The 16,767-nt window shown below is 43.1% G+C and overlaps 1 protein-coding gene across 1 annotated transcript in view; it reads left to right on the forward strand.

Annotated features, from left to right (window-relative positions):
- The first annotated feature begins 272 nt into the window (after positions 1–272).
- The window catches only part of LOC140354626 (voltage-gated delayed rectifier potassium channel KCNH8-like), a 90,808-nt gene continuing 74,313 nt past the window's right edge, over positions 273–16,767 (forward strand). The window contains exons 1-5 of the mRNA XM_072439746.1: positions 273–546; positions 12,030–12,263; positions 12,689–12,820; positions 13,738–13,883; positions 15,818–16,076. Coding sequence (XP_072295847.1) covers positions 354–546; positions 12,030–12,263; positions 12,689–12,820; positions 13,738–13,883; positions 15,818–16,076 — 964 coding nt within the window. The 5' untranslated portion in view covers positions 273–353. The remainder of the gene's footprint in view (positions 547–12,029; positions 12,264–12,688; positions 12,821–13,737; positions 13,884–15,817; positions 16,077–16,767) is intronic.

The following is a 16,767-nucleotide window of genomic DNA, read 5'->3' on the forward strand; positions in this document are numbered from 1 at the left end:
AACAAGTTCATTCATAATCATTCACGTGTGGGTTTTGCTCTGGTTTCATGTGATTTCTCATTCTAATTCAATTATTCTGGTATAAAATATTGCTTAGAAATGTAACATTCATGACTCCTGGGTTTGCTCGCGGTTTAACTTTGCTCCATGTCTCCAAAGGCGCGGGAGGAGGGAGGATTTGGAGAGAGAGCCCGTGCGTAAATGCGCGCTCCCTCCGCTCTCTGCATCCTTCCTGGCGCCTGCACCGTCGCTCCAAACGTCTCTTCTTTTACCGGGCTTTTCCCCACTTGTTTCTGGCGTGTCCTTGTTCCGCAGCAGCCGTGGAGTCGCGCGTGTCTCGCCTCGGGGCCCTCATGCAGGGTTTGGGGGGCTCTGCTCCGGGCACATCCCGTTTTCTCCCGGGTTTCGTGACCACGGCGGAGAACCATGGCTCGGAGCGCCGCGAGAGGCGAGGGTCGACCCGGTCACGGATGCCTGTCATGCGGGGTCTGAATGCGCCTCAGAACACCTTCTTGGACACGATCGCCACGCGCTTCGACGGGACGCGTGAGTAAATGGAGCAGCACAAGTGGGAATATACAGCTTGGTTATTGCAATATTATGCATTATATTATGCAATAGTATCTCAAGAAAGTTTATTCATTTTTTCCCCCTGCAATAACACAGAACAGATTGCACAACGTTGTTTCTTATAGGCCAGTTGAAATCAGCCAATATTACAAATAGCCTATATAAACTGATAAATGTAATTTTTTTTTTAATTTTCATCAAAAGTTTTGAATGTGATACATTTGTTGAAAAGGGTCATTGTATTCTTTAATTTAACAATTTAAATATGTTGTTTGTCCATGTAAAGTTTAGATTTTTATGGTAAATAAAATGTTTAGTTTTTGTAATCCAAATAAAACTTGAGTCAACTTTGCATTCATAATAAGATAGCCTATTAACCCCTTGCACATATAGGGCATATTTTTTTTCTTTTGGAGCATCAATCTTTTCCTGATTATACTTTCCAAAGTTAAATTCATTACTGATAACAATCTTATTCGCTGTCACTCACCACTGCGTTTCCACAGCTTCCCCGGCTTCAATTAGCAGCAGTAGCAGCACTGAGGATATGCAAATACAGTTATGAATATATTATAAGCTTTTTGCCTGAGCTGAAACCAGTGTCCAATAAAACAAGAGGCAAGATATCTAGGCCAGTATGAATGGATATAATAAATGGGTGCTCATGTTATGAAGCTGTTTTCCTGGTAAAGTCCAACTTTATGAATCTTTCAATGATAAATTGGCCTAAATCTAAAGTTTCATTATGTAATAGTTTTCTGTTAGGGCGTCCACCACCTGCTTGTCTCTATTGAGATGTTATTGCTTTTCAATATGGTATTAAACTTATATATCTGGCAACTATTTCCCGGCATTGTTTTTATTGCCCATAACACCTTGTAAAACATTCACTTAAGCTTGTTTTGATACGTAACTTGGCTTGGTGGCATCGCCTGCTTTTCTACATTGAGATATATGCATTTAAAGCCACATAGGGACTATCTTGGAAAAGCAATAGCATCTACAGGGAGACAAGCCAGTTGAGTACATTTCCACAGAGATGTTGCATATAGCGCACCTTTAATCAACTATAATTGTGCATTTTGCTTTGCTTTGGCTATTCATGGGTCAGAAGTGACATGGCACTCGTTGCCACTGCCATCTTGAGGACAAAAGCCGCATGCTCACTGTGTGCTGCGCCTACAAAAGTCTCAAAACAAAGGATTCCACTTCTGTACTGTTTGTTGTCAGAAATGTATTACTGTCATCAGTGGACTTACATAAATCACTCTAGACTGAGCGCTGAGCTGTTTATTTCAGGTTGTTAGCAGCTGGCTAATTCTAGTTTACATATTATTAAACATCAGCCTACTTGCAGACCGTTTTTCAAGCCTTATTTCTAACCGCCCAGGTGTTATATTTTAGGATCAGACAGTCAGTCACCCGCACACAAAGTCTCTTGAAAGCTTTGAGAGCCTGTCCGGTGCACAGAGAGCTTGTGGATGAGGAAGCTTGGATGTAAAAAGGTGCATTGTTGACATGTTGATGCACATGAACATTGAACATTTTACACAATCATTCTACTTATATCTTATTTTTGAGACGAGACCTTTCCCTCGTTCTCCACTTATCCATCCATCCATCCATCTTCTGCCGCTTTATCCGGGGCCGGGTCGCGGGGGCAGCAGTCTGAGCAGGGACTCCCAGACTTCCTTCTCCCCAGACACTTCCTCTAACTCCTCCGGGGGGATCCCGAGGCGTTCCCAGGCCAGCCAAGAGACATAGTCTCTCCAGCGTGTCCTGGGTCTTCCCCGGGGCCTCTTCCCGGTGGGACAAGCCTGAAACACCTCCCGAGGGAGGCGCCCAGGAGGCATCCGGAATAGATGCCCGAGCCACCTCAGCTGGCTCCTCTCGACGTGGAGGAGCAGCGGCTCTACTCCGAGCTCCCCCCGTGTGGCCGAGCTCCTCACCTTATCTCTAAGGGAGCGCCCAGCCACACGGCGGAGGAAACTCATTTCGACCGCTTGCATCCGCGATCTTGTTCTTTCGGTCACTACCCAAAGCTCATGACCATAGGTGAGGGTAGGAACGTAGACCGACCGGTAAATAGAGAGCTTTGCCTTTCGGCTCAGCTCCTTCTTTACCACAACGGTCCGATGCAGCGACTGCATCACTGCAGCCGCTGCACCGATCCGCCTGTCGATCTCACGCTCCATCCTTCCCTCACTCGTGAACAAGACCCCGAGATACTTGAACTCCTCCACTTGGGGCAAGGACACCCCACCCACCTGGAGAGGGCAAGCCACCTTTTTCCTGCCGAGAACCATGGCCTCGGATTTGGAGGTGCTGATTCTCATCCCAGCCGCTTCACACTCGGCTGCAAACCGTCCCAGTGCATATTGCAGGTCCGGGTTTGATTGAGCCATCAGGACAACATCGTCTGCAAACAGCAGAGATGAGATCCTGTGGTCCCCAAACCGGACACCCTCCGACCCCTGACTGCGCCTAGAAATTCTGTCCATAAAAATTATGAACAGAACCGGTGACAAAGGGCAGCCCTGGCGGAGTCCAACATGCACTGGGAACAGGTCTGATTTACTGCCGGCAATGCGAACACAGCTCCTGCTCCGGTCATACAGGGACCGGACAGCCCTGAGCAAAGGGCCCCGGACCCCGTACTCCCGGAGCACCCCCCAAAGGACACCCCGAGGGACACGGTCGAAAGCCTTCTCCAGATCCACAAAGCACATGTGGACTGGTTGGGCAAACTCCCATGAACCCTCGAGCACCCGATGGAGGGTATAGAGCTGGTCCAGTGTTCCACAACCGGGACGAAAACCACTCTGCTCCTCCTGAATCCGAGGTTCGACTATCGGTCGGATTCTCCTCTCCAGTACCTTGGAATAGACCTTACCCGGGAGGCTGAGGAGTGTGATCCCTCTGTAGTTGGAACACACCCTCCGGTCCCCCTTCTTGAACAGAGGGACCACCACCCCGGTCTGCCAGTCCAGAGGCACGGTCAGAGACGTGCAGAGACGTGTCAACCAAGACAGTCCTACAACATCCAGATACTTTAGGTACTCAGGGCGGATCTCATCCACCCCCGGAGCCCTGCCACCGAGGAGTTTGCGAACAACCTCAGTGACTTCAGCTTGGGTGATGGATGAGCCAGCCTCCGAGTCCCCGGTCTCTACTTCCTCTTCGGAAGACGTGACTGAGGGATTAAGGAGATCCTCAAAGTATTCCTTCCACCGTCCGACGACATCCCCAGTCGAGGTCAGCAGGCCTCCACCCCGTGTTGGTGAGACACTGCTTCCCCCTCCTGAGGCGCCGGACGGTTTGCCAGAATTTCTTTGGTGCCGACCGATAGTCCTCCTCCATGGCCTCCCCGAACTCCTCCCAGGCCCGGGTTTTTGCCTCTGCGACAGCACGAGCCGCGGCTCGCTTGGCCTGCCTATACCTGTCGATGACCTCCGGAGACCTACAAGCCAGAGTGGCCTGATAGGACTCCTTCTTCAGTCTGACGGCATCCCTTACTTCCGGTGTCCACCACCGGGTTCGGGGGTTGCCGCCACGACAGGCACCGGAGACCATGCGACCACAGCTCCGAGCAGCCGCATCAACAATGGAGGCGGAGAACATGGTCCACTCGGACTCAATGTCCCCAGCCTCCCCCGGGACATGGGAGAAGCTCTCCCGGAGGTGCGAGTTGAATACCCTACTGACAGAGGGCTCCACTAGACGTTCCCAACAGACCCTCACAATGCGCTTTGGTCTGCCAAGTCTGTCCGGCTCCCTCCTCCGCCAGCGGATCCAACTCACCACCAGGTGGTGATCGGTTGACAACTCTGCCCCTCTCTTCACCCGAGTGTCCAAGACACGCGGCCGGAGGTCTGATGACACGACAACAAAGTCGATCATTGACCTCCGGCCTAGGGTGTCCTGGTGCCATGTGCACTGATGGACACCCTTGTGCTTGAACATGGTGTTCGTTATGGACAATCCGTGGCTAGCACAGAAGTCCAATAACTGAACACCGCTCGGGTTCAGATCGGGGAAGCCGTTCTTCCCGATCACCCCTCTCCAGGTGTCACTGTCATTGCCCATGTGGGCGTTGAAGTCCCCCAGTAGAACAACGGAGTCCCCGGTCGGTGCACTGTCCAGTACCCCTCCCAAGGACTCCAAGAAGGCCGGGTACTCTGCACTGCTGTTCGGCCCGTAGGCCGCCACAACAGTGAGAGACCTGTCCCCCACCCGAAGGCGGAGGGACGCGACCCTCTCGTTCACCGGGGTAAACTCCAACACGTGGCGGCTGAGCTGAGGGGCTATCAGCAAGCCCACACCAGCCCGCCGCCTCTCCCCGCGGGCAACACCAGAGAAGTGGAGCGTCCAGCCCCTCTCGAGGAGATGGGTTCCAGAACCCAAACTGTGCGTGAAGGTGAGGCCGACTATATCTAGTCGGTATCGCTCAACCTCCCGCACAAGCTCAGGCTCTTTCCCCCCAGCAAGGTGACATTCCATGTCCCCAGAGTTAGTCTCTGTGTCTGGAGATCTGGTCGCCGAGGCCCCTGCCGTCGACTGCCGCCCAGATCTCTCTGCACCGGCCCCTTATGGATCCTCCTGCGGGTGGTGGGCCCACGGGAGGGCGGCCCCACGTCGCTCTTTCGGGCTGTGCCCCCAGTAAGACCCGGCCACCAGGCGCTCGCCATGGAGCACCCATCCCAGGCCTGGCTCCAGGATGGGGCCCCGGTGACGCTGATCCGGGCGACGTAAACTGCCTTGTTCGTGTTGTCATCATAGGGGGCTTCTGAACGGATCTTTGTCTGACCCGTCACCTAGGACCTGTTTGCCTTGGGAGACCCTACCAGGGGCATGAAGCCCCCGACAACATAGCTCCCGGGATCATTCGGGCACTCAAACCCCTCCACCACGTTAAGGTGTCGGTTCAAGGAGAAGGTTCTCCTCTTAAGTGAATGGAATTTCCACTCAACCGGAAATCCCAAAACAACAGAAGTGCTGATCCGTGGCATTGATTATGATGCAATTTTCGAGCTACTGTTAGGCTACATTTATGTTGTTTTCATTTTTGATTCATTGCCACATTGTCTAAATGAGGAAACTGTATAAGAGGGGGAGGAGATGTGTATTCAATAATTTAAGTTTTTGCTTTACCTGATATGTCACACAGTATGGCATTAAACATATCTCATCTCGATAGAGACAAGCATGACACCACAAGGCCAAGTTACAGGTCGGATATCTGAAGAGGCAACCGTGCTTACAGTAAGGCTTACAGAAAGAATGCATGTTTTTCAAGGATTTTTTAGCAATACAAACACCTGACATTAATTAAATGCAAGATAGAAGTATAAGATATTGTGAAACATTTCAAACAATGCAATTGCATCTTTGTGGAGAGTCAGAAAAAAGGTGATTTCCATTGTAAGTGGACAAATTCACAAACTGCTTCAGCAATGTGATGCAACATAAAACATCCATCAATCCATGTTCCTGCTCTCACCTGAGGCCTGGTTGCGGAGGCAGCAGTCTGAGCAGGGACTTACCTGTCCACATTTCCTCCAGCTCTTTCAGGAGGATCTCGAGATGTTCCCAGGTCATACCACTTGTCTACAAAGTTGGTGCTGGTGTCGGTTTTGGAACGGTTTCAGAAAACCATTTCAGAAAATGTTCTGTAGTTTTCCGCTTCAATTCTGGCTCCTGGTGCTTAAAGCTAGTTCTGGCTCTGCAGCAGTTAACAGCTATGCCAGAAATGAGAACCAGTTTCAGTGGAATAACAAATAAAATGTACATACAATTAGCACATAGTAAAAGTAAATAATGGAGAAAGAATTAAACAATTGCTATGGCAACAGACACAAGTCCTTTTTGGTGTAAAAATTAGCTGGCACAGCCCAGAACCAGCACCTTTGGGGGATGCTCCACTGCTCAGTCCCACAAAGGACAAAGGACATGATCAAATGCTTTCTGCAGATCCACAAAGCACATGTGGGCAAACTCCCATGAATCCTCTCGATCCCTTGATGGAGAATGTAGAGTGAAACCACACTGCTCCTGAATCTGAGATTCAAGATGGGTTGGTGCTGAGGAGTGTGATGTCCCTGTAGTTGGAGAACACCTTACTTCTCAAACAGACACAGTTTGCAGTGCTTGGCTGACCAAGTGCTGCAGGCCTCAACTGGAGATATTGTTGGACAGTGGAAAGAACACTTTGAGGATCTCCTCAATCCCACTATCACGTCTTCCTAGGAGGAACAGACTGACAAGATGCACATAACAAATTCAGTATGAAAGTCGTTTAGTGGTCAAATTGCTGTGGATAGTCAAATAGATGATGGCAAAAAGAAATAGCATTTTTTCAACCTATTTCCTCATTCTATATTTCAAGTTCAGTTAAAGTTTATTTATGAAACACATTTAAAACAACCCCAGTTGACCAAAGTGCTTCACATTAAAAAAAATCAAGAATAAAATGAAATACCGTTAACTCTACAATTTAGTCTAGATCATACCTTCCATTGCAGTGTAGTGATTGAGAACAGCCCATATGTTATTTCTTCATAGCGTCCTCTGTCTGTTTATAATAAAATATGTAATACATGGGGGAGATGATTGTTGCAAACAAAGCATAAATAAACTGATCAAAATCAATCTGTTGCAATAGTGAAGGACGGCTATGGTCTGATCCCAGGTTGCTCAGTTTACAATTCGATGCAGAGTCCAGTTTTTTTTTTAGAATGGCCTGACTTAAAGCATTTGGGAATCACCTTTGGAGATTCTGTTGAGTCTCAATGGGGTATATATGTAAACAAAATAAAAAAAATACAGCTCCTTCACATGACGTGCTCAGTGAATGTTTCAGACACTGGGGAACAGAGGATGATGAGGTGCTGGAGGGACCATCATGGGAGGACAAGTCCCTACATGGGATGTAAGATAAGATAAGATAAGATAATCCTTTAATATCCACACAAGGGGAAATTTCGTTGTTACAACGCAGTAGAACAGGAGGAAAGGACAGATTATAGGAAGTTTCAAAACACACTCTTAATAGAACTCTTATGGAAAAAAAAAAACCCTCTTATTAACAAAACCACCGTACCACCGGAACATAACTGATGTGGCTGATATCATGAAATCCTACCAATGGTTAGAAAGAGCCGGTCTGAAGGACAGAGGCCCTGATCATGGCAGCACAGGAGCCGGCCCTGAACACCAGATCAATAGAGGCCCAGATCTACCACACCAGACAAGACCCAAGGTGTAGGCTGTGCAAAGGGGGCCCTGAGACCATCCCGCACATAACTGCAGGGTGTAAGATGCTGCAGGGACAGCATACATGGAGCACCATAACCAGGTGCTGGCATAGTGTACAGAAACATCTGTGCAGAGGACGGGCTGGAGACCCCAAGGACAAAGTGGGAAACACCTCGAAAGGTGGTGGAGAACGACCGAGCCAAGGTCCTCTGGGACTTCCAGATACAGACAGACCGAATGATAATGGTGAACCAACTGGACATAGTGGTGGTCAACAAGGGTCAGATGAAAGCTGTGGTGGTGGACATTGCAGTACATGGGATGGAAACATCCGGAAAAATGAACATGAAAAACTAGAGAAATACCAAGGCCTCAGAGAGGAGCTGGAGAAGGCCTGGAGTGTGAAGGTATCGGTGGGGCCCGTAGTGATCAGAGCACTTGGGGCAGTGACCCCCAAACTGGAGGAATGGTTTGAGCAGATCCCAGGGAAAACATCAGACATCTCGGTCCAGAAAAGTGCAGTGCAGGAACAGCAAAGATACTGCGCAGAACCCTCAAGCTCCCAGGCTCCATATATATATCCTGTTTTTCTGTATTTAGTACTAGTTTAGCCTTATTTGGGTACTGGTTTAGTCCTGGTTTAACTGTAGTTAAAGTTCTCGTTGGTTTTATTAAAACTATTCACACATTCTGCTTTTGATTTATTTACTATCTGTTCAATATAACATGATCCAATGAAAATGAAACCAAGAAGACCTAATCAGGATTAATCAAGTTGTAATCAGGACTACACTATACGTAATAGGGAATAAGAAAGGATTATTGGATTTAACTGGGCCTATTGAACTTATTCCGCCCCGCCCACTTTTCCCACATGATAGTCACTTCCGTCCAGCGTGAACTCCATTGGTTTAAATGGAGAACAAGGGAAAAGTAGACTAGACTGATTTGTGTAAAATATCCAATGTTCATGTGACCAACAAGTCAACAATGCACCTAGTCCCCCATGTTAACTAATACAACCAGAAGAATGATTACGTCGTATGGCGACGCCCTGACAAGCTTCCAGAATAAGGTGAATAAAAAATTATCAATTCAAACCTCCATGACCAAGGTTTTGTACCAAATTGTACTGACCAGAAAAGAGAAGTTTTTCATTAAATTGTAAAAGATAATCTCATGAAAAATTTATTATAACCCTCTGACCAACATTTTTTATCAAGGTTTATAAATCAGAACTTTCAAGGGGAACAATATATCAATTATACCTGTGCATTGCTAATCTGGACATCTACTCTAGTAAATATATTCAAAACAAATGGGAAAGAGAAGGTTACCTAGTTTTGACAGACGAGGAGTGGGAAAATGTGTGTACACAAAATCAAATGTTTGAAGGGAATTTTGCTGTTAAATTTATCAAGTTTTGTGTCATAGTGCCCACTATTCACAAGGAAATGCTGACTGGCAGCCAGGAGGCAAACCACTATCACATGTTTTGGGAATGTCCCATTGCTTAAAAAGTTTTGAATGATTTTAGAACTATGTATTTGGGCCTCAAAACACCTGCAATGGATACAATAAATGGATACATTTGGAGTGTACAGTTGGTGGCAGGAACAAAGGCCATCACAAAGAAATGGATAAAAACCTCACCAAAGATCAAGGACTTGACCGAAAAAAGCATCAGGCAAATAGAAAAAATTACATCCAAATAGACAAATTTGATAGACTTATTTTAACTTAAACGTGCCGTGACTTTTGATGTTTAGTTGAAGTCTATTTGTATTCTTACTTAGATTTTTGCTGTGTTTTGTGTTCTGGAGTGTTCTTTGTTTATTCTTTTAAAAAATAGAATAAAAAGTGTGTAATCAGAACTACAAGAAAAAATCAGATCCTCTCTCTATATAAAAGAGCAGAAATTGAATTACAAAAGACTCCAAAGTTTCAGAACCACCTGCTCTCCTCTCACCTTTTTCAAATGCTATTTATATTGCTCTGTTAGGTGCACCTGTTTTAAGTTCCCGTCCAAACCAGTCGGGGGAGACTCTGACAAACCATTCAGTTTTTGGCTTTGTAATTTGGTACAAAACGTTTTAATTTAGATTTTTTAATGACCAGAATTAAGGATGTGTCTTTAAATGGATTGGAGAAATGTTTAGCTATATGGCTATATCTGTAGTGAGCCATGTTTGTTTGCTTTAAAAGAAAAAAGAAAAAAACATTGTTAGAAATAAAAGTACTGCATCTTTAAAATAAAAGTTATAATTTATTTAAATTAATATTTGGGAAATTTAAATTTGACTGCCATTACAACTCTGCTTGTAAATTTGTAAATGTTTTACTGTGAAAAACAAAGGTAATTTATTAATTGTGGATTTTTAGTTAAAAAGTAGTACTTCCAAATAAAAGATGTATTTTGAAGTAATGTCTACCTGTGATGGGAATAAAAGATAAGGTGCTGGATATGGGTATTAGTAATGTTATGGACTAAACCAGGACTTTGGCAGGACAAAGTCAGGTCTGAAATAAACAGCAGAACTAAACCAGGACTATAATAGAGCACATTTACATTCAAGATGTCACAATAACATCTCCATGGAGACAACCAGTTGGTGGCCCCCCCTCCTGAAAAGTTACATAGTGCAGCTTTAGTCTGGAGAAATTCTAATATTTGCAATTCGTAGTGTTTATTTATATTATATTTCATCCAAGTCCAAAGTCCTGTGGAGTGCAGTACCAGAGTACGTGCAGTACCAGAGTATGTGCATGTGAGGTGTTCTGAGGTGATGGTGATTGGTTTTCCGCACCGTTGATCTGGATCATGTGGTGGTCTCGGTCCCGTGCAGTAGAGCGGCTGTGAAGTGTGTCATGGTCCCATCTTTTCCCCCTAAAACTAACAGCTCCTGTGGTTCCGCTGACATGTCTCCATGGGGCTGGGGTAATGAGGGGGCTGGGTATAAGGCAAAGAATATACAGTCAATTAGAATGCATTGGTGGTGTTCGAAAAGTTTTGTCTTTTCATTGTTGAATTGAGCTCAATAGAGTTTGACATGGGTAAGATAATAATTCAAAATAAATTACAGACAACCTAAAATGCTTCCTCTCAAAAAGTAGTAGATTATATAAGCAGCAGTTGTTGAACTCTCCCTGAGGACAGCTTTATGAGTCCGCAGAATTACTTACTCAGGTTTTCTGAACTAAACAAAGACAAAAAAGAAGAAAGAGCTTTGCCTAAAATTCAAATTATATTTTTCCCCCTGACATCTCCACAAAATTGATGACAGCTGCAGCGTGTTGTAGGTTATGCTCCTGAGGACTTATACACGCTTTGAAAGTTAGAATTAGGACGGCATCGGATCTTGTTCGTAACAGCTAGCCTCCGTTGTGGCGAACAGAGCATACTACATTGTTTTGCCTGCAGTAGCTTTATTTGTTTGCATAGTTTTTCAGTTAACTGTTGACAATACACAAAACATACATTATGTTAGATTCAAAATCCAGGCTATTAATCCTAAACATTCTTCACATTAAAAGAAGCCAGTTCAAAGCTACAACACACACACACGCACACACACACACACACACACACGCACGCACGCACGCACGCACGCACACACACACACAGAAAAGTTACGTAGTGCACCTTTAAATTTTGCTTAAAATATAAAATGTTGCAAATTTATTCTGTCAATGTAGTGAAAACTGGACAAATCACACCTAAACAAACAAGTCTTTACCTGGATAACTTTAGAGCCGACACTCCGGTGTGCAGCCTTCCGGTTCAGACTTGTTAACCTTTCCATGGATCGATTAGATTCCTGAACATTTCTTCTCTACCACTATGGATTAAACATTAAAAGCAATAGTGAAAATCTATAAAGTGATTTTGTAAACACTTTTTCTTTTTTAGCTTCCAGCTTTGAGTTGAGCTTTGAGAGGTTTAGCTAGAGGAGTTATGTCTTCCTATGAAATGACAGATTTAAACTATTTATCTTGGGCACTATAACCGGGCTAAATTCTGTCAAAACATGCCCACCCAGAACTTAAACAGAACTCTAATGGTTGCAACTTTGGATTTATACATTAAATGCAAGCAACAATCAAATCTAACCTATGACTTATAGCTTGAACTGAACAAAGCTTACAGAACTAAACAGGTTCAAACCTAAATCAACCCAAACTTGTGCTTTCCTCTCTCTCCACAGATAGTAACTTTGTGCTGGGAAACGCCCAAGTGCAGAGTCTGTCCCCCATCGTCTACTGCTCGGATGGGTTTTGTGAGCTGACGGGTTTCGCTCGAGGAGAGTTGATGCAGAAAAGTTGTATGTGTCATTTTCTCTACGGCAGCGAAACCAGTGAGAGTCTGACCGTGCAGATGCAAAAGGCGCTGGACGAACGGAAAGAGTTCAAGACTGAGATTATACTGTACAAAAAGAGCGGTAAGACATTTTGTCCATAATTTTCACTGTGAAAGTTGGTTTAATCCCAACATTGTGTGCATATCTAGTTTGTGTGGACCTAGAAGTAGTCTTTATGTTGTGGTCCCTTTTGTTGTTGTCGTACTCCTTAATGCTCCTTTGTTTGCATACTTCTGCCAGACTCAAATGGCGCTTTTATGTCCTCAGCTGGCCTTTTGTAGATAGACTTTTCATAAGAGAGGTGATTTGACTCGTTAATCTGCGTGTAATACTAAAGCTAAGAAGCACAGAAGTAGTTTCAAGCTTGAATAATGTGTTATATTGGCGCAACAAAAATATATTTTCTTAATTTAGGCTATTTAAGTTCATTGTGAGGCAGAGTTCTTGTATGGAATTTTTTTATTATGTGTATTGATTTCCTCTCTCCCTTTCTCTTCTTTTTGCAGGCTCTAAGTTCTGGTGTCTGCTGGATATTGTTCCCATAAAAAACGAAAAGAGTGAGGTGGTCCTGTTTCTGGTTTCACACAAAGACATCACTGAAAATAAAAGTCTCGACCATGGCAATGAATCTGAGACCGGTGAGAGCAATAAAACAGAGAGAAACCATTTTATTGTACTGTAAGTCACATGAAATGACAGCCACAGATACAGCAGCTGTGGCTCTGTCTCACCACCAGAGCAGTGTTGAATGAAAGAGGTTTGTAGATATTGGCATTGGGCACTGTGATCACAACTCTACAATATCTACAACTCTATGCCATCTCCAACTTTAATCATGTCTTTTCAACTCGTTATTCTTAAGCTTGGAGTCTAGCTAATAAAGGCGGTGTTTTTTTTAATTGGGTATCAGTTTTATTATTTGGTTGTGTTGGGTATTATGACAATGACAATGGAAACTAGGCAGAGTGTGGAAAGGGACATTTGGTGAAGAGCTGGAGCCAGGATTAAATTTTTAAAAAATTAACTTTTGAAATTTGGCGGACAAGTTGGTCAACAAGTAACACAACAAATTCTATATCAGTTTAAATATGTTTTTCTATGTTGCCCTAGTCTCTGTGCAGCCAGTTTGCCCTCTGTGCATCTGATTTGTCATTTGAAACAGATTATGAGTAAAAATGGATACAGAAGAACAATTACGAAAGAAAAAAAATTGGCTGTATGTTTACACAACCATGTCAAGTTTTATTTTATATGTCAGAGAAATATGTTTGTTCTTGTTTTTGGAAAAGTTAATGTGTGAATAAATCCATATTGGACAGTTCCTAGTTTAGTCATCTATTTAGGAACCAGCCTGAATGAGTGTTACATAAATGCTCAGCAGGATACATTGTTGGATGGTTATTTACATTTTAAGTTTCAGGTTCTCGTTCACTTCATAAGTACCTTTAGGTCAATTAGTTTCACACGATTCAGAGTACATGACAGCAACGACACAACCACACACGTACAAGGAATTTTAATTAAAATTGTAAAACATTTGTTAAATATTTTCCAGATGCGGAGACAGGGCTTCAGATCCACCACGTCAGTCGTCCTTCAGGCTTCAGCGCAGAGAGGCGTCGAAGTCGGGCCGTCCTGTACCAGCTCTCAGGCCACCTCCAGAAACAAGACAAGACCAAGAGCAAACTCAAGATCAACAGTGTAAGATAAAGGCTGCAAGATAAAGGACATTTCTGAAGGGATTAATAGTAGTTGCTGTAGTAGTTGCAGTAGTTGTAGTTGTAGTAATCTGACTCGTAGCAGTTTTAGATGACGCGGGGAAGAGTGGAGCAAATAGTTGCCGCGAATACTTCTGTACTGACCCAAGAATTGTCAGTTCTGATTGATTGGGCCTAGTTTAATACTAATTTAGTACCGGTTTAGTCTCGTTTAGTCCATAAATTAATGCTGGGGAATTGCAAGTTAATTGAGTCTCGGGGCCATAGCAATAAAACAGAGTGAAAACTATCTTATTAAAACATGTTCTGAAATGTGTGATAGTTTAGCATTTTAGATTTCTCCTCTCAAACGCTCCTGATTGAGTTCACGTCACATTTGCAACACTGGCCCAAATATTTATTCAAAATGGTTAATCTTGTGTTGGACTTGCACTTGGTATTCACATGACCTCAACTCTCAAACATAAGCACCTTTGTTTTTAGTTTGTGATCATTATAGACATTTTTCTTATCTGAAGCAACGTGCCACAGATACATAAATATAGTATATAGTTTAGTTTTTTGAAACATCTTTTATGTTTTTTCTACGAAGTTTGCCACAATCATTCATCTGACACGCTGTGATTTATATATCAATTTGAAATAATGAGGGCATCCCATACTTCCAGGACAATGTTAAACGTTAGATACATTTATGCCACGTTTTTATGTGAATACAATGCACTAAATCAGTTTCATCACAATGATTTCAAATTCGTATCTTTGTTGATAATTTACTTACGATTTAGAGTTTCAAAAATATTGGAAAGTACTTTAGACAATTGTTCTTGTGGGGACTAAACATTTTAACCCTGATGCCCTTCCTGCCACAACTGTTTCTGTACAGTAGATCCAGATTTGGGAGTATAACAAACTGATACTATTTTGTTACTTCTGGTGATTTGCTTGAGAGATCTGAATCCATTTGTTTGAATATTAAATTGAATTCACAATATGAAAACATCACCAGCAATAAGGAGGACTCAAATAATGTCTTACAATTTTAGCATAATCAAATCATGGCGGTGTTTACTCAAAATGAAAACATGACAGTCATCTAATATGAGTCTAATACATTTCTGCTCAAAAACATTTTGCTGCGCACAGCGGTTGGTATTTCATTGTAATGTGATTATGTAAAACAGGTCAGATATTGAGACAAGAACGTAATGTCTTTAATAAAGCGAAGAATCTGCACCTGATTAATAAAAGCACAAAGCAGAATTATAGACATAATAGTTGTAGTTGTAATTGTAGTTGTAGTTGTAGTTGTAATTGTAGTTGTTATAGTTGTAGTTGTATTTGTAGTTGTAGTTGTCGTATAATGGTGGTAATAGAAATTATATTGGTGGAAATCATTGCAGCAAATACTTTAAGTAAGTCCAAGAATCTACATGAATCCCGGTTTGATCCTGGTTTAATTCTGGTTTGGGACTGGTTTAGTTCTGTGTTAGTCCTAGTTAAGTAGGGCTGTCACTAGTCGGTCCCTTGACAGAAAATGTTGAACAATTGATTATTCAAAAATGCTTATTTTGTAGTTTGACTGTTACTTTTTAAGAGGAAACATTGCTTTTCATAACAACTGTTACTGTTCCAAGCCTGTTGCTTAAGGCAGTCCTGTCCTCTGGGTCCCTCTTCAGCTTGGGGCCCTTGGATATTGCCTGGTTTGCCCACATAATGTAGTGGCTCTGGAAAAACTGCATAAGTTGGGTCTGAGGGTCAGAAACTGCAGCACAAAGTTATTTACTGGACCACAAAAAGCCATTAAACTGTCCAGTTTAGATATTTAGAGTGTAAATGATGTTCAATTCTTACTCATCATTATTACAATTTAGTAATAAAACAATATTCAACAATGTCTTGTCTTCCCTTCTCCAGAGTGTTCTCACTGCCAATGCAAACCCCATCCCCGAGTACAAAGTCGCAGAAATCCAGAAGTCCAGGTTCATCCTTCTACATTATGGTGCGTTCAAGGCCGGCTGGGACTGGCTGATTCTCCTGGCCACTTTCTATGTGGCCATAACTGTTCCCTACAATGTCTGCTTCACTGCTGTTGAGATAATGGAAGATGGCGTAGCTTCTGCACGGAATCCACCCACAGTCAGCGACATCCTGGTGGAGATTCTCTTTATAATTGGTAATATATTGGTTGTATATTTATTTATTACTGTGATTCTTATTTTCAAAGTTGAATGATTTACTTGTATGTAGCCCCAATTATTTTAAATCTTTTTTCAAATGATACTCATACATGCAAACACACAAATTTAGCAAAATTATACCCCGAAAAAATGAAAAAGTAAATAACACTACTTAAAACAATTTGGTATGCTTAAAATATCAAATTTGTTTTATATGAATTTGTTATGCCAAGTCAAGCAAGGAAAAGCTGATCTAATGTAACTTGAAGGGCCATCGTTGACCATTCAATTTGATGCAAGGCAAAGAAAACTGATTCAACCCCCGATTATGGGTCCAAAAGAGCTGGGCCTTGGTTCAATCACCCATGATGAAGATCCCTTTTGGCAAATTGACCACAAGTTTAAAGGTTTCATTTACATAATTAAAATGTACCTTAAGAGTTAATTGCTGTGTTTCTTGTCATTTTACTAATTTAGATAATTTATACGTTTTCATTCTTGGCAACATATCTCCTGCCTATAATCATTTGCTCATTTAAATTGGCGCTGGTATGATTCCCTGATTATAGAGAGCGTTCATGTGAGGAGTTTGCTTGTTCTCCCTGTGTTCGTGCACTGGGAGCGCCTAAAACCAGCACAGGAGTCTAATAATCCTGCCGGTTCAGATCTGCTCCTGACAATTAGTCA

This window comes from Eucyclogobius newberryi, unplaced genomic scaffold (assembly GCF_026437365.1).
Source record: "Eucyclogobius newberryi isolate DKJ021-1_F unplaced genomic scaffold, fEucNew1.0.hap1 SCAF_1, whole genome shotgun sequence".
NCBI classification, from domain to species: Eukaryota; Metazoa; Chordata; class Actinopteri; order Gobiiformes; family Gobiidae; genus Eucyclogobius; species Eucyclogobius newberryi.